The 18,247-nt window shown below is 38.2% G+C and overlaps 1 protein-coding gene across 1 annotated transcript in view; it reads left to right on the top strand.

The window, feature by feature from the left end:
• Window positions 1-1,489: 1,489 nt before the first annotated feature.
• TESK2 (testis associated actin remodelling kinase 2) overlaps window positions 1,490-18,247 on the top strand; it is a 68,444-nt gene continuing 51,686 nt past the window's right edge. Inside the window, exon 1 of the mRNA XM_005423128.3 lies at window positions 1,490-1,794. Coding sequence (XP_005423185.1) covers window positions 1,576-1,794 — 219 coding nt within the window. The 5' untranslated portion in view covers window positions 1,490-1,575. The remainder of the gene's footprint in view (window positions 1,795-18,247) is intronic.

Genomic DNA, 18,247 nt, shown 5'->3' with positions numbered 1-18,247 from the left:
GTGGGATTTGATAGAGATTAAATTTTCATATTCATGCCTTGGTAAGAGTCCCTTATACCCACTGACATCCATTTAGAGAGGTGTTAAGATGTTTGAAATAAACACCCTTCTTTTTTGGAGCGGACAACCTCAAATTAATTCCAGACAGTTCGGCAGAGCTTATTTCTGAAAGCAGTCAAGGACTATGTGTTTGCCTGATGTGTTGGCACAGAGCATCTCTAAAAGATACACTGCATGCAAAACATGGATATAGCAGCACTGCTCTGTTTTCAGAGGACAGCTGCTGTGCCTCTGTTTCTGAGATGCTTTTCAAATGTACTGTATTGTTCAGGTTCTGTACATCTTTGTAAATAGCAGTGTAATTGCCTGCTCTGTAGTTATTTTGCCCACGTTTTTAAAAATTATTTTATTGCTTCCTTCCCTTCCCTGTAGTTTTTCATTCACCCTTGGGGAAAAAAAAAGGTATCCTCTTTGTGACTACTTGCTTTGTTCAGGCTTTGTAGGTGTCACCAAATTGCTGTAAATGAACAGTGAAGTTTGGAGTAGATGAACAACCTCCTAAGTCTAAGATTTAAAGAAAAAAAAATAAAATACCTGTATTTTATCATTAAAATTTTAAAATACCAGTATTAAAATAGCTGTCAAGTTTGCCAGTCCAAGCTGAATTTGATAGGCTCCAGAGTCATCCTGATTACTTCATCATCCTCTTAAAAAGAGAAAAAATTATTAGTCCCCCTCCTTTTTTTGCCTTTTTCTCCTACTTGGCAAATGTAGCTTGTTTCCTATGCTTTTAGTTCAACTGAAATTAATATAGCTTTAAAAAATATTTTTTGAGGAAAATTTGTCTGGCAGGTGGTTGTGAGAATACTGTATAGCAGGGTTGTTGGTGTTTTTATACATTTGGGGGCTAGGTGTTCAGTGGGTATAACTTTGTGTTCCTACCAGGTAAGGAATTGATCTTGGAACACTCATAAATGGAAGCTTTAAAAACAAGTTTTAGATGCTTCAAGTGAATAACTTTCCTTATGCTGATTGAAAATATTTTAAAAAAAATTTTTTATAGTTGGAGATCCCTTGTTCACTCCTGAAAGTTAAATAGTTTCTTGCTGTAGCAGTAGATTGGTCGCCAACTGAAGTAGAATAAAGTGTTACATTTTCTGGGTTTCCTCTGGTTCCCTTGCTTGCTGTAGCAACCAGAATTTAAGTAAAAAAAGAAAGGCTTGGAGGAAGGGAATGAAAGTTGTTTGTTACCAGTTAAATTTTGAGTTCCAAGCCTATTTGTCTCAGAATAGTCAGAGCATAGGGTATTTCCATGGACCTAAAGGAAAAGTTCATTAGGTTTCTCTCTTTAGTGTTGATGTTGTGTGGTAGTTTATTTTATTTCTTTGGTTTTTGTGCCCCTGCTTGGATATATCTTCATTCTTTTCTTACTCTCTTAATAGATACCTTCACAATAATGGTAATCTCAATTTTTTTTTTTTTTTGTATTTTAGGATCCAACAAGAGTAGAGAAGACAGCACATTACCTAAGATGTGAGAAGTCCTCCCATAGTGAAATAAAATCTTGTTTTCAAAATGGACCGAAGTAAGCGGAATTCAATAGCAGGATTTCCACCACGCTTGGAGCGCGCTGAAGACTTTGATAGCGGCACTGGAGAAGGGACTGCATCCCAGCTGGGAAGAGTTTGTACCTCTTCATACAGAGCCCTGATAAGTGCCTTTTCCAGACTTACTCGTCTTGATGATTTCACATGTGAGAAAATTGGCTCTGGTTTCTTCTCTGAGGTGTTCAAGGTGTGTATTTAGTTTTTTTTCCTCTCAGTGTTGGTTGCTTCGTGTTTGATGATAAGAATGTACAAGGCTGTCAGGCAAAGTACTTTCCGCTGAAGTCGAATGATAGTCCTTGTATGTGCTTCACTCAAAATGGGTGAGTGATGAAGAACTTTCAGGCTACAAATATTTCTTCAATCACTCTTCCAGCTCTTTTTTTGTCACTTATAATTTATTTGAGGAGTTGCAGAGCTTTTTGGGAGAAAGAAAAAGCTAAAAATAATTGCTTTATTTTTTGACCTCTGCCATGTCTTTTTGCATTCATGTAGTGTTAAACACTGATGGCTGTTAATTCTCCCATATGTAAGTGTAAATGTCTTTAATTTAGCTGGTTTATTGGTTTTGAAGGATAGTACACATTCCTTTGGTAGTTTTTGCCTCACAACACTTAGACGCATGTGTTAAGGAGTTCCATACATGATTGCCGAATTTGGAACCATTTTTTGGAACAGATTTCATTGCACTGAAATTGCAATACAATTAACTGCTCTTCTCTGTTTCTTTTGCTGCTTATGCCACAGTTCTAAGTCCAATAATCAGAGATTGGTTTGAAGTAAATAATATTAATGAGAAAATCTGATGTTATCAGTGGCTTGCTGCTATGAATGTGGGACATGGAAAAGACCTTTTTAAAGCAATTTGTCAAACGCAGTTTTATAGTGCTGGTAGTGTTTCCGCTGCTCTGACTGTTCTGGTAAGGTTTATTATAGAGGAACAGGACATGGAGTTGTCTTTCAGGCATTGAAAAAATAGTCTATTTCCTTGTTAGAGTTCCTGACTTTGCATGGAGTTACCCTTCACATAGTTTTCTGGCATTTGACTGAAATGGAAACAATCGTACAGTATATTATGTCCATTCCATGACAATTAATCTGTTTTTTTATTGAAGTTAAACCAAAACGCTCTTTATCCACTTTTATTGCTGTAAAGAGATACCTGCATTAGAAAATGGAAATTATTTTGATATTGCTTTAATACCCAAAGGCATTGAGATCTTCATGTATATAATTCCTCTTGTGTAAAGGGGAGTCACTCCATGGAATTTTTTCTGTTTAGCTAGATTATATGAAATTTCAGTTTTCACTAACACAAGTTTTTAATTCTTTCAAATGCTAGACATGAAGAACTTTATTCAGGATGTGTAGGAGACTGGGTGCAGGACATTTCTTTATAAAGCCAGCTTTTGTAACAGTTGGAAACAAGGGTTTGTTTGGTGTTTTTTGTTTGGTTGGTTTTTGTCTTATTTCCCTGTTTAGAAAGCTTTTTATAATGCATTTTGTAGCAGCTGGTTTTGTGTGGAGACATTTTCTAATGTTAAATGCTTTAAAGTTCTGTATGTTACTGGAATTCATCATTACAGTTTCTATGGTGAAGCTGCTGTGCCATATATAAAGGTACCAATAGGCTTGCGTTGTGTCTAAATAACTAGGAAATAACAGACCTTGGTTTACTTGTGAGAATTTCAGAATTCAGGTGGAGGGGAAAAGGTAGCTAGTAGTAAAGATGAATTTCCAGCATTCATAGTAATTGATTAATTTGAGAATTTGTTGATTGAGAGAAATCCCTGATAACCAGTTTATTTTTATGTACATAAACAAGTCCACTAATTCTTTAAAAGCCTTCCCCTGCTATTCTCCTTTTCAGTGAGCTAAAGTAGACATCCCAAGGAGTTGGATCGAGTTGGTGGCATTATTGTGGGAGTGATGGTGGTAGTCTGAGTATCTGGTGTCTGTTTTCACAGAAACAACCACAGTCCCCCTGCAGGCAGAGACTGAGTGATAAACTCTTTTCTTTTGCATCAGTTTCGACCAGAGCTCTGCAGTTCTGGCACGAAGGGGTGAGGATGCATTACAACTTTATCAGAGATGCAGTTCCAAACTCATTTAAACAGGTTTCTGTTCTGCTGCTTTATCAGCCTGACCACCTCTGTCATTAATCCTGCTGTGCTGATGATCAGATTTCATGTGAGAACCTTGATGTGCTTCCAGTAAAGAGAGCCTCGTGGCTTGACATAGTTAAATTTCAGTCTGATCTGCAGGCTCACAGCTAAATGATTGAAGTTGAGAAAAATCCAGGATAGTTCTAAACTTACTGTGTAAGTAATTTTACAAGAGCAATGAAGCCGTCCCTTTAAATGATCAAAGGTGTCTCAAAACCCACCACATCTCCAGAGCTTTTTCAGTCATGTACTTGTCTATTGTTTTGTATCATACATTGGGCTCACTCAAGCCATTTAGCAAAGAATGCTTGGACTATTTTAAGGGTTTGAGATTTTTGTTTTGCTATGTAGTTGACAAATTTTTTTCAGTGATTTCTTCCCCTCTATCCTTTTCTGTGGAAACTTCTTTTAAAATATAGTCTGTAGTGGTGGATAAAAGTTACCTTCTCTTAACTTGTGAATAAGAGTATGTTAAAGCTCAGATGTGTATGTTAATGGTCATATATGCTATAAATGATCTTTTAACATTTCTAGTGCACCTTTATTCACAAACATATTAAAATCTGTGGTTTATTCAGAGTATTAAACTAGTGTTTTGATTTTGTTAGCCATCACTACTAACACTTTGAATTCATGTTTAACCGAATAGCAGATGTTATGGAAACTAGTTTAGAAAAACTGAACTTTGTCAAAATATCAGCAATCTAGTTTGAAGCAGCTGACTGACTAGTGCCTGTTCTTAGTTTCAATGGCAAATGCAGCACCCTGAGGTTTGCTTTTAAGATCAAGCTGGGCAGAGACTGTTTGTATAAATGAACAGCCATGATCCCAAACCCTTAAACTGTTGGGAAAACCAGCTGATGGAGCTGTAAGGAATTGTGGGGGAATCCAAGCATTATACCGAATTGAAATATTATATTTGGAAATAGTTACTATTAATTATAAAATGTGTGTTTGGAACAGCAGTCAGACTAAAATCTAGGGTGATCTTCTATTCACATTTACCTTCAGTTTCAGTACTAAGTATCCAAGTTGCTGTGAATTTCCTTCAGATGTTCTTTTTTTCTCTGCATTCTGTAGCTGAAATTTTGAGAGAGACTGGAAATACTTGTGACATTTCAGTGTTAAAAATTGACTTTTTGCAGTTTATTATTTGTGTACACGTAAAACAGGAGTCATTGATCCAATATAGATTTGTACAAGGTCAGGTATAAATACAAAGAGAGGGCATCATACTTTTGGATGTCTTAACAAGATGGGTCGTGGCAAAATGATCGGTATCCTCAAGGTGTTTGTCCTGTATGTGCTTATACTGTGAGGCCTCCTATTTGAATACTCTAGAGTGATGGTCCCCAATTCATTTATTAGTTGTTAGTCTTTATTTGTGTGGTCAAATTAATGTTCTCTGACTTTCGAAAGCGCTGCCTGATCAGGAAAGGTGTGCCTGTCCAAATACGTACCTTGTACCTGAGGCTGGGATCCTGTTTCCAGTATTTATTTAATGTCTTCAGGGTGTTTAGAGATAAGCAGCATCCAACTGTCTAATGTGAAAGAAGAAACTAGGCTGCAGTTGTGCTACAGGTACTGTGAAGAACACATATATAATTCTTTTTCCCAAGTATTTGTAATGCTCTTAGGATAAAACTGGTAGTTCTGTCACCTGTAAACAGACAAATAATAAATGATACTAGATAGTGTATAATTTATGATATTGTGTGTCATGGGCACATTGTCATGGTGGTGGGCTTGATCTCTGGAACATCTTGTTCTAGGCTGTGGGAGGTTTAAGAGATATTACTGATCTGGATTTTCCAAAGTGACTCAATGGAAAGGTTTTTTTTGTACTTTATGACTTCGTTACCATTCAGATTAACATTTCTCTGTGTTTGTCTGTGATTTTGCAGGCCTTGAGGAGTCAAGTGCAGAAATGTTTAATGTCACTTTCTTCTGTTGCCTCTGACCTAGGTTTGACAGGGCTTAACTAGAATAACAGTGCAGAGTAGGAACAGAACAGTAGAGTAAGTTGGGATTAACTCATGAGATTTCAGACCCAAAAGTTGTGAGAGGTCTCTTGACCAAAAAAAAAAAAAGTATCTGTCTTGCTGGGCATGAATATCTGTATGATGTTATACTTTGCCTATCATGTCTTATAGTTGGACTCTATGTCTAAAAATAAAGGCATTGTGAACTTCTCAAACAGTTAAGGCTTGGAAGAGCTACTGGATCATCTACACGCACTGCCACATTTCCTAAGGTCTTTGAATTTTACCAGTAACTGGAACTTTGTCTGGGGGATATATTGACTCCACATACAGCACAGGTATACCTCCCTTGCTGTTTTTAAATTCAGTTCTGAATTGGAGATCTCAAAGACAATACCATGCCCTAGTTTTCTCAACAATAGCATGTAAAAACCATCCTTCAGCTTTGTGTCACACTCTTATAATGGACATCACTTGTTGCTCTCATGGCACACAAGTACCTTATGTTTAATGGGTGTGGACCTCCTGTTCTGTAGCCTTCAATCCTTGTTTGCAATGAAGATTTGCATTTGGGTATGTTGAATTTTGCTCAGATAGATTTAAGATGTGACGTGGCCTTCACTTGTTGGTGAAATAACGTGAACAGGGTAATGGTCCAAATGTAAAAGTTTCAGATTGTTCTGAGTGGCAGCTTCCATCAGGAGGAAGGCAAGGTAGAACGCTGAGGTAGAGGAGACCTCGCTTGATTCTTGAGGAGACTCCCCTGTCCTACACATAGATATGACAAACCAGGCTATCTTCACCTGGCCCTGGCCAGTCTGTAACATGTTGTAGTCAGTTGTGGCACAGAGTCAGATGCCTTACAGAAGTCTATGTATGTTGCTATTGCAAAACATGGATACATTTTGCTTAATCAATCTTATTACCGAAATTGAAAATTAATGTAAATCTAGGCAAGGATATTATGAGAATTACTACAGTATCCTTAGCTAAGCCAGGCATAAGCATTTCTGCTCTGTTCTTGGCAGCTGCTTTTGGCTTGTCCTTTAAACTTCCATCATAAAAGATTCTACAGCCTCCTTTGGTGTATCCAGGTTATAATTTATTATTTTTAAATGATCCTTTTATAGATAGAACCTCCCAGTTTGAGTTGTTTCTACAGCTGGTCCTTCCTATTTGCTTATTGACTCTACTAGCAACTCATTACTGACTGAGGTTTCCATTTTCCTGTGGCATTTAGTCAGAAGAGTAACATGTCTGTGAGTGTGTGGAAGGAGGGAAGCAGATATTTGAGTAGTTATAAAAATGAGCATGCAGGGAAGAAGGGTATGCCAGTTCATATTAAAAGGAGAATATTACTACAAATAGGACATGGAAAAAGTACAGGAAAAAAGGCAAGGGACATGCTGCTTGGTTTTCAGCCCACACTCAGCAAAATCCCAGTGCAGAAGGTGTTGGAAAGTGTCAGAGTTTGCAGACAACGTTTTCCTGGACTGGAATCTTTATTAATAGATTCTTGTATTTTATCAGAATAGAATAGATACAATAGAATCTTGTATTTTATCAGATAAACAGGCACTGCAATATTTGAGCTGTCAAAGTGTTTTAAATCTAAATGTGAGTCTGTGCATTATTGCTGGTCTTTGCAGGATGGCCCTTCACCTGCTTGAGCTGGAAGGGGAGAAGCTCCTGGAAAAGGGATGGTACAAATTTATTGAGGAATTGAGAAAGCATCTGGAAGAATTGCTTTCCATCATTGATAAATGCATTCCTCATACCTTCTCTATCTACAGTGATTGTCACTTTGTCTTAAGGAACAAAATAGTAACACTGTCAATTTAGAAATATGAAACCCAACAAAAGCATCTTTCTGTGTAACATGTAGATTTTCTGGTATTCAGGTTAAAAGTACTCAGAGAGCAGCATTGATAATGTAAAATTTCACTGGAGATCTCAACTCTTTCTCATGCCTTTTCTTTGTCCTTATGGCTTCAGTTTCAAAATTCTCTCACTTTTTCATGTGTTGTTTTGAACATTTGGTGGAAGGTTTGTACTGGGAAAGAATCTTATTTGCCTCTGGAATTAGCAGCCTGATCGGAGGCCTGAATGTGTCTGAGCACTGAAGTGTTTTTCAAAAACTTTGTAAAACATTAGAGATGAGATCACACAGTATCCATGATATTTGTGATACTATTTGATAGGCTTAAAAGATACTTCATTTTAATTATTCTATTAAGTATTAACTTTCAAGTTTTGGGTTTTAAGTACTTTTTCAACGTTGGATATTTGACTTTAGAAAAGTTGGAGAACACAAGTTGTTAACTTGGTGTTAACACATGAGGACAAAGAAACAATAAAACCTGCTTCAATAACTAGAGAAGTGATTCAGTGGATGACTTTAGTCTTAAGGTGTTTGCTGTATAAAAGTTTTCATTACAGTGTATAAACAGACTTACAATAAGGAAATAGTTATTTGAAGGTGCTATTCAGTGCAATGACAAAGGTCTGATAAAGCCCAAAGGCTAAAAGCTGTAATAAGAATTGGACTTATTTTAAAAAAGCGTCTGTAGGATGTACCTTACCAACCAAAATTTTTCTCTTTCTTGTTACTTTATTAGTGATATTTGTGGCCATCTTTATTATTTGTTTAGAATGTTCTTGATTAAGTTTGGTAAAGTGTTGAGGAAGTTTTAGCTTTCAGCAGTACAATACCACCAAATTTGGAAAGTCATCGTCTAGACAATAGGATTTTTTTTTAACTGACGTGTGGTTTTTTTTCCTCTTGAGACTGCTGTAGCCACATCAAGTGAAATGAGATACTTCAAGGTCTGCTTATGACAAATAGTGGCAGAAGCCATCTTTTTAGGGTGGAAAAGGAGTAGGGAATGAGTAAGTGGATTATCCTACGTTTTGGCTTTGCAGATATAATATTTGATCTTTTAGGCATGGGGAATACGCTCTGTGACTGAAAAGTGACCCCCATTTGACCAAGGCCTATCTTCCCTCACTCAGGTGTAGAGCCATTGTTCTTGTCCCTGCCCTTCCCGTGTGATATGATGCCAGTTAGAAAAACAGACAGCAACTCTTCTTGTCCATCTATACCTTTTGGCCTAGGTTTTTATAGGATTGAATTTTAAGCTGAAAATCTTTTCCTTTTGACTAGTGAAGGAAACTCACCTTGCTCAAGGTGACGGAAGTAAGGTATTGGAGGCTAAAGGTCTCTTCTGTGAAGTTATGGTGCTGAAACAAGCTACTAATTGTTTGGGAATACAGTCGCAGTATTATGTAATCTAGCCAAGGAGGCTAGAATAATCCTGAAACTTCACTTCAAACTCGGGGGTTTTATTAGAGAGGTGATTCTGATCTGTTTCTTTCTATTCTGGTTCTTGTCAGGAGTAGGAAGCAGCACCATTGTGGAACTGAGGGATAAATGCAGAACTCTTGTGAGTTTGATTTTTCTCACACTGATGTGTGAAGTATCAATCCTTTGGAGCCCTTCCTCCAACTGCTAAGATGGTTTTTATGGTAACCACTTACCCAGACAGTTGTCTTCCTCTTGCTAAGGTTTGTTTTTCTTTTGCCATTGAGGTGCCAAGCTGCTGTCATCCTAGTCCTTGTCACTTAATTAGCAAATGCTTTTACGGGGCATAGGCTACAGGGAGAAGTACTAATAAATAGGCTGTGCTCCAACAGATCATGAATATAGGAATTGAAAACCTCATCTGTGTTGTTAGTCTTTATGGATTGTACCATCGGGGCAAAATACTCACTTCCTCCCCACTTAGGAATTCTGAATTTTAATGACATTTGCATATGTTTAAGTGTGGAGCACCTTTACTTTTAGCAGAATTAAAAATGCTTTGAAATACAAGGTAGAATGGAGAGCTAACTCATACTTGCTATCTGAAACAAGTTCTGGTTTTTATTAATTTATTTTCTGGGTAGAAGTCTTAAGATATGCATGTTATAATCATCTTAAAACATCAGCTGAGGAAACACTGGGATTGAAGGAGAACCGGGCTGCAGATTTAATGAAAGCCTTGTCTTTAGTGGTGTTGTTGAAATATTTTAAGAAAATTTCCAAAACTATACTTCCATAATGCTTCTTCCTACAGTCCTGCTTGGCATCACTACAGTCAAGTCTAGAACTCTATTGAGTAACACAAATTAAAACAGGGTGAAACAGTTCTTACACTATGTTTCACTTTCTCTGATTGTGTCAGACAGCTTTTCTGTTGAAGAAAGAAATGTTTAGAAAATATGATAGAACTACCCTGAAATGAACAATTTGTTTGAAGACTAAAAAGGCAGAATAAAAATCACTGAAACAAACTTGATGTTAAAGAATTCTGTCAGAAAAAAAAAGGAACATCGTTTAATGTAAAATTGTCCATTTTGAAATGGATTTTTTACCTGCTTGAAAACCCGGCCTCTCCTCAGCCTTGCTGAAGAGCTGATACATGGCATGTCCGAGGTAAGTCTTTGTTGTCCTCACAAATAGAAAGAGTGCTCACAAATTCTGTCAACAGTAAGAAAGACACTGATACTGTAACAAGTACCCTGCAATTGGAGATAACCCCCATTTGGATTTGTGTTTAGTACAGTGACTGCTGTAGTTCAGAGTCCTTTGGGCCTTTGATTTCCTCCTGTCGGAAAAGTGCCAATCTGGGTATCATTGTGCAGTTTTCCCAGGGCAAAACAGGTGGCAAGATTCCCTTGGCACTGAAATGTTTGTGTGCTTTTTTGTCTTGTTTTCCATAATAATTTCTCAAGCACTGTTAAATGAGATCTGTTTAGTTTTCTCTTCTGGATGGAGATGTGCTGGGTTGGCAGCTCTGGGATTTTCTGTGTTTTGCCAGCTGGCAAACATGCACATTTGTGTAAGCTCATTCATAGCTGATACTGAGAGACAGGTGCTGATTTACTGTTCTTCAAATAACTGTGCTGGCATATGTCCAGTGTTAACATGACTGCGCCTAGAGAACAAGAGTGCATCACTTAAAAGCTTTGTGAGATACCTCTGAGGCACCTCTCTGGACTCTTATTTACTGGGATTGGCACCAGGGGACAGTTAAATATATTTCAGTGGTGGATTTCATTACCTGTGCCTGGGGAGTGACTGTGATGTTAATGCATACAAATGCACGTGTTACTGCCTAATATGAAATGTAAAAATGAAAACTGCAAATTACTATTGGTGGCACTAACAAAATAGAGATGCTTACAGTCAGATCCATAGGGAATGCTTCTCCATAGCTCCTTAGCAGCCATTGGAAGTGAATCATTGGAACTTCTTCCCAATAGATGCTGAGGCCCTATCCAAAGTGTAGGAACAACTTCTCCCATCCATGTGCTTCCTGTGTCGGGGAGTTGCCACAGCTGCTGTCCCTCACTGAGGTTGGCACTGCCTGGGGTGCTCTGGGGTGGCTGCAGGGCCCTTTGCACTGGTAGCAGCTCTGCAAGGTGGGGGCCCTGTGTTTGATGGTCTGGTGGCATTAGGGGTTGAGGAGAGGACAGAGCTCTGAAACATCGGCTGGAGTGATCGATACCGAGACAGCGTTGCTTTGTTAACTAATCCGGAGCTGACAATGTGTCTCACACTGACTCACTGCTGCTGCTTTGTACCGTTCACATCAGCTGCCTGCAGTTAAGTCCTGCAAATCCAATTCCTGTGCTTCCTAGCCTTCACAGGCCATGAGGAGACATAAGAAATTGCATGGCATATTTAATTAGCTGCTTGTCTAAGAACCTAACTCTCAAGAAGAGCAGTTTCATGAAGGCTTAAATAACAAGAAATTACTTAGATTTTTTTTCTTTTGACTGTAACCTGAAAGTTATTAACTGTATCAATTTATAAAAGCTGAAGTATCTTCAAGTAAGCAAAATGTGGCCTCTTCCTGCTCTCTGCTCTCTTTTTATTTGTGGTTGTGATCAAATTCTAAGTGCTGTGATTATGATAGCAATAGTTGTATGTCGGTGGGCTCCCTTCTGAAAGGTGAGATGGACTTCCTTACTTATGCGTGGTAATGCTTATTTGAAAGATTTAGAAAGGAAATCTAAGGAAATTATTTCTGCCCCAAACAGAACTTTCAAGGCTCCCATAAAGTTTTGAAAAGAAACCCCACAAATGTGTTTGAATACCAATGATGACATTATTGGTGTAGTGAGGTGACTGTGTACTCACTGCCAGATTGTTCATATACTGTAAAAGTTAGAAGCTCCAATTTCTGTATCAGGAAAACTCAGTCCAAAGTATCGATTTCTTCAAAAGCATCTGCAGATTATGTAAGTATCATTATCTTTTATACAGGATAAACCCATAGTAACATGGGAAATATTTAACCATAAGTATTAAAAATTAAATGGGAAAATAGGAACACAGATATGGTATCTGATTATATATTGTCCTTGGATGTTACAGCAGTCATTTGCAGATGTCAATCTTCCAGTTTTCTGGCAGGTAGATAGTATCACCTCAATTTTATAGACCAGTTAGGTAACAAAAGAAAGGGAGTAGCATGCTCAGGGCTGCTCAGTGAGCTGAAGATAGCTAACATTGAAAATTGGGAATAAGCTCTCAGTTATGGACTTCAGACTCATTATTTCTTTTTCTTTCCTGACTATAATATTACTCAGGTATAAAGTACATGGCTGAGCTGTTTACTGAGGCTGTGGTAAAGCAGTGCTCACCCAGTGTCCGTGTTCCATGTCCTGGATTGCAGAGGAAAGTTTATATGGTTACATTCTGCTGAACTGGCTACAGAATCAGTCAACTTCTCCACCCTGGGCTGTGCCTGTTTATTTCTCATCTCAAACTGTGGAACAATAGTCCTCTGATGAATTTGTGCTTTCTCTCAAAATAAGACTGTAGTCTCTTTTTGCCTTTATGGCTTGATTGAGATCAAGTTAATGGCAGAGGCAGAGATATGTGCACAGATTCCTATCAATAAATGGTTTGTTTAAAATAAAAGGGTTCTCTCTTTTGGGCTCTGGTTCTAGATTACAGTGGGCAATGAAGAAAAACAAAATACAAAAGAAAAATTTAGGGTTTTTTGGCACACAAGTGGATTTACAAAGTATCAATGGTACTGCTGTATTACTGATTAGAAATTCACTTTAGTTTGGAAAAATAATTGGATAATTTGACCGTAGATGTGGAATATTCTCTAGGAATTTAATATATTTCTTTGCTGAATTGGTGGTGCTGGAAGTTACTAAAGTTATCAAATTAGGACCTTTGTTTGACTAATACTGAGCTTTTGTACTAAAGGGAAAATGGTAAAGACTCCAGGTTTTTCTGTGTATTTCTCTCAACTCTTTTTAGCATTAGAAATTAGTAGAATCAATTACTGGCAGCCTTTTGAAAGGTTTTGGGGTTTGTTTTGTGCCTAGTTTCTGTAGATCTTCTGAACCTGTGCTAAAGCTCTTGTAGCACATGCTGACTAGTTTTGTTTGGCAAAGTTTTGTTACATTTGGCGTGTCTCTCTTCTTGCTGCAAGAAGTTGTAGTATAGTGACATTCTGTATTACTGCTCGGAAAACAGCCACAACCCATCTGACTCTCTGGCATCAACATAGCAGCTTACTTTTATCTGAACTGGGGTATTTCTTTTAGCTTCCAATTGTCATTGTCATTTTCCTAGTGATATGAAATTTTTGATTTGATACAGGTGTCATTGCTATGAGTGTGTGTATCTGACAGTGGGTACATTTTAATGTTAATAAAAACATTTCAGATTACAGTCTTATAAGCACTATGATCTGAGCTGAAGAGCAGGTTTATCTTTGCTGAAGGGAGCTTTTCCAATCAACCATAGAGTTAAGGCATTCTTCTTGCACATTCGTCCTTGAGGTGTGAATATACATCCCTGTAAGTGTGATGACTTGGTGGCTTGACTGTGGGACTTGGATAAAATACAGCTGACCCTGTGTTTTTAAAAAATATTTCTTCTGCTGTCACAGCAAGGAAGTAGTCTGTGTTTTGAGAGAAGTTTTGTATCAGAGCCAAATTGCTGGTGTGCTTCCTTGTGAAAGACTTTTTTCCTGTCATTTGGTAGGCACTCTTATGATGAAGCCTTTTCTCTCTGATTACTGCTTCATCTCACGTGCCTCAAGCTTTATTGTTAACTCAGTCAAAATTAAACTTTGTAAAACATTTAGTGCAAATGGCCTAGAATGGTAGCTAAGGGAATGTCTTCGTCTCTTGTCATCAAAGAGAAAATATTTGTAAATCAAATGAAGACAGAGAAGCAAATGCAAGGAAGGTGAAATATTTGGACCAGAGGGGACTGCTTTAAAAATGGTACTTTGGATACATGGTAGCAAAGGTGAAGGTGAAATGGCCAGATGAAGACCAAAGTGTGTGAAAGAATGAACAAAAAATTGGTGTGTGTGCTAGAGCAGCAATATGATTTTATGGAGTAGGCTGTATAAGTAAAGATCTGTAAATGTATTTAAGCAGTGAGGCTGGATGCCAGAAGGAGGGGAAGGTAAGGAAAAACTGGAAAACAGTTAAATGTTAAGTTTCGGAAGAGAACTGTGACAAAATACTTCCAGCTATATAATTATGATTTGGAAAATAATGAAAATGCAGTGAAAAACTAGGAGCACAGCTGAAAGCTGTGTTGGCAGATTTACAATATCAGTATTAGGAAATGTTCTTCAGATGTTTATTCCAGGGCCACCTGGAAAGGTACAGTGAATACAGATCAAAAGGGCCTTGTGAAAGATGCAATCAGGCTAGATTTCAGCTATTGCTTAAAAATACCTCCCCTTTAGTCCAGCAGAAAGTGGAAGTAATATAAATGTTTGGATTTTCAGAGAACTCTGACAGACATATATGATGTAATAGATAAATAATAATCTAAATTATATTTAATTTTTTTAGCAATGAAGAACTTTACAGCTAAGTAGCAAGCTGAACATTGAACCCACCAATTTTTGCACGATAATCCTCATGGACTTTATATAGTGATACTTCTCTGGAATGTGAGCCCTGCTGAATCACTGTTATGAGATTTCCTTTAAATGCATCACTATTTCTTTACCTGTATCCATGACTTCCTCTATTTCCCACTTTCTTCTGAAGAACGGGGTAAGGATCAGAACATGGTCTGATGTGAGCAGAACCACACAGGTAACCATAGCCAGGTCTATGTCCAAAGTGCTTTGATCCTAGGAGAATCAGAGTGCAAAGGGACAGTTTAAGAGTCAGCAATAAAACAGGGAGGCAATATCTGGTTACTGTGACCTTGGAGATGGAGTCACACACATAGGTAAGCAGACTGAGAAGCTGGAAGCATGAGCAAAGCAGCTGTAGGATTGTCAGAATGTTTCTAAGCAGAGAGCCATGATCCAGACATTGCTGAAAGGTTATTTGATCTGATATGCAAGGAGCCATAATTAATAATAATGTCAACAGCTTTGAAAGCTTCACAGCAGCCTGCAAGTTGCATCAGTGAGAGGTCTGAATTGCATGAGTGAATCCCTGTTTATGTTGAGTATACAGGCATATGCCTGAGGCAAACTGCCTTGTAAACAAATGTTAAATTGGATCAGCAGTATTGCCAAAATATTTACTAATTTTCCTTCTAGAGTCAGGTGGTTGAAGCATGACTTCCATGCTTTTATAGCACAGAGGTGGCCTGAAAGGAGAAGGATTAAAACAAAATAGTTTGCAGGGCTTTGGCAAGGCATGCCAGGAGAGACACAAATTTTGTCTAGGGTATGACTGATGGGTAAGTAGGCATGGAGGGCAGAGCTGACAGCTCCTTCCATGTTGATAATTCAGTTTGACTGAGACCTTAAAGACAGAACCTGTCAGTTCCTTGTTGTCAATTTGTTCTTGCCATAGAAATGCTATTTGCCAGTTGTGCTTCAGAGGAGAGAACATGGGTCGTCTTAGGTGTATTCCAGGTGATTAGCACTGTGCTCCATAATTTATAAACTGATAATTGATTTTATTCATAATATTGAGTATTGTCCTCTTGAGACAGATGCCCTCTCACCTCCAGTTCTGCTTCTTCCTCCTTGCTTAAAGGATGACTAACAAGAGGAAGAGTCCCCTTTTTACCCCCTCTCCCTTGGTTTGGTTAGGAATTTTGCTGTTCTGTCAGATCTTGTAGAAATACATCCTCCGACATCTGACGAATATACAGAACTTCAAATAAAATTGCTGGTGTTACCTTACTGTGTCCTTTAAGTGAAACAAAACATAGTGCAATGTTGGGTACTATTTAGAGACCAGATAATTGGACAGACTCTGCTGCTCTATGTGTAAGAAAGTCGAGAAATTTCCAAGCATGGGAAAAGTGATTTTATAAAACAAAAGAAAAGCCTACTGACCTTGCCACCAAACCTTGTTCAGTCTGTCAAGATGGGAAAGACTGCAGGATAGCCTAAAAGAGAGGATGGAAAGCTTTATCTTTGCAAAAGTAATTCCATTTTCTCTGGATGTGCAGTTAGTGCTGTGGACAGTCAGACCTTTGAGAAGCACTTGTTGACCACTTCTTGTTGCGTATCAGACCTAAATATCCAAGAAGCATGCAGGATGCACTGACCCAAAAAGTTACCCATCTTCTTTTCTGAGGTTTCCTTAGCTTAAGAAAAGCAGTCTGAACAAGGAAAAAGGTCCTGTGATAAATTCTACTTTTACTTCAGAGTTGAGGCAAAAGAGCAGGAAATTTTGGCATGAAACTGAATGAATTATAGAAATGGGCAAGAAATTAAGAGGTAGCTGGCAGAGTTAATGAGAAGGCAAATACTGTTTAAGACCACATTCCATCTGAGTTCCTGATCACCTTCTACCTGTATTCATTCCCTTTTGGCAGACCTTGAAGCTTCTGTGTTGGTGGAAAGCTCATTTCTGAGGAAATTCTGTTGAGAGCATCTCAGACTGTAGGAATTAAGTTAGTTCAAATTCTTTCCCTGAAAACCCCAAATTACTCCACCACAACAGCCAAGATTCCTAACCTTTGTCTCAGAGGAAGTGTGTTGATTTAGCTGCTGCTGTGTATAGGTTCAAAGGGTAGTCCTTTTTTCTTTATTTAAATTTACATTGTTGAAGTTTTCTAAGTCTATGAAAACATTTTAAACTTTTCCCCCCAACCCAAGGTATTACTTCTAGTCAAACTAAGGTATAACTAAAATATGTTTTAAAAGTCTCTGCGTAGACATTGACCTGTCCAACTTAGTTTGTTCATTCAAATTGGCTGGGTAAAATTAAAAATTAATGAAAGTACACAACTGACACAAGAAACCTAGCAAGTAACAATAAACCTCATCAACTTAACATGCAATCATCCTGCTTAAAACCAATAAGCATGCCAAACAGGCAAGACAGGTTGTGTTGAGAATGATTCTAGGTTATCTTGTTGTAATGCATTAAAGCTGTAGTTTGACCAGTTTTATTTTAAAACCAATATTACCACAGAAAGGAGCAGTGCCATGCTTGTGAACTTGCTGTTGGTTTCTACTCAGCGCTGGTTTCTGTATCCTTCTCCACCCCCTTTCCCTGATCCTTCTTGCTCTGGGATTACTGGGTGACTGTAGGTGAGGCATTTGAGGAGCTCATGTACATAAGCAGGGGGGAAGCAGGAGGAAGAGCATCTGAGGGCTTTTTTTCTACTCAGTGCCTCGATGTTGTTTACCACACTCACCTGGGATGTTTCCAGTGCTACCCTATACCTGAAACTAGGACAGCAAGAGGCAACTTAGAAGTGTTAAACCAGACACACACCTGAAACATGACACCCTTTCCTCCCTGTACATCCCTGTGCTGCATTCATGGGCTTTGTGTCTAGATGAGATGTTTAGCTGAAACATGTCCCTTCTTTTTGCACATAGTGGTGTGCAAATAAAACTTGAAAATAGGTATCACTTGCTGCCTCAGAGCTGCCAGGGAGAGAGCCTTACCTTCAAAACCATACCCCATTTTCTTCTTGCATCTGCTTATCATGGATTCAGGTTTTCTTTCTGTAATTAACATATCACAGCTAAAGGAGCCTCGTACTGGAAAAGATGAACAGTCTTCTAGAATAAAAGCAGACAGGCTGCTGTTGTTTAAAATGTAGGTAGTTTGTATGTACCTAAGTCATAATGTTGATTTCAGTTTTAAATTAGAAAGCTGATGAGTCTTGAATTCCTGGAACACAGACCTTCCTAAGCTAATCTCCATAACATGAATGAATTTGCCATGAGGGTTAATTCAGTGTTTTGAGAAATACATGTTTTCTATTTATGAGCTGTAGGTACTGTTGTAGGAAGAAAATGGGAACATAATTTCCATGAATACTACCAGTATGCGTGTGGGAATGCCCAACTGCAAGGAAATTCAAAGGCTTGGTAAGCCTTTCACTACTTTCACTGTTGTGACAGCTCCTTTCTAATAGTAGCACACATCTACATAACACTTGACAGATGAGCTAATTTGAGTAGCAAGTTAGAAATGGCCACAGCCCTGCATTTCTGCCTGGGGAGAGTCATGCTGAACAAGGTGC

This window comes from Geospiza fortis, unplaced genomic scaffold (genome assembly GCF_000277835.1).
Source record: "Geospiza fortis unplaced genomic scaffold, GeoFor_1.0 scaffold333, whole genome shotgun sequence".
Taxonomy (NCBI): domain Eukaryota; kingdom Metazoa; phylum Chordata; class Aves; order Passeriformes; family Thraupidae; genus Geospiza; species Geospiza fortis.
Note: the sequence above shows the minus strand (reverse complement) of the source record. Positions and strands in the feature narration are given on the sequence as shown.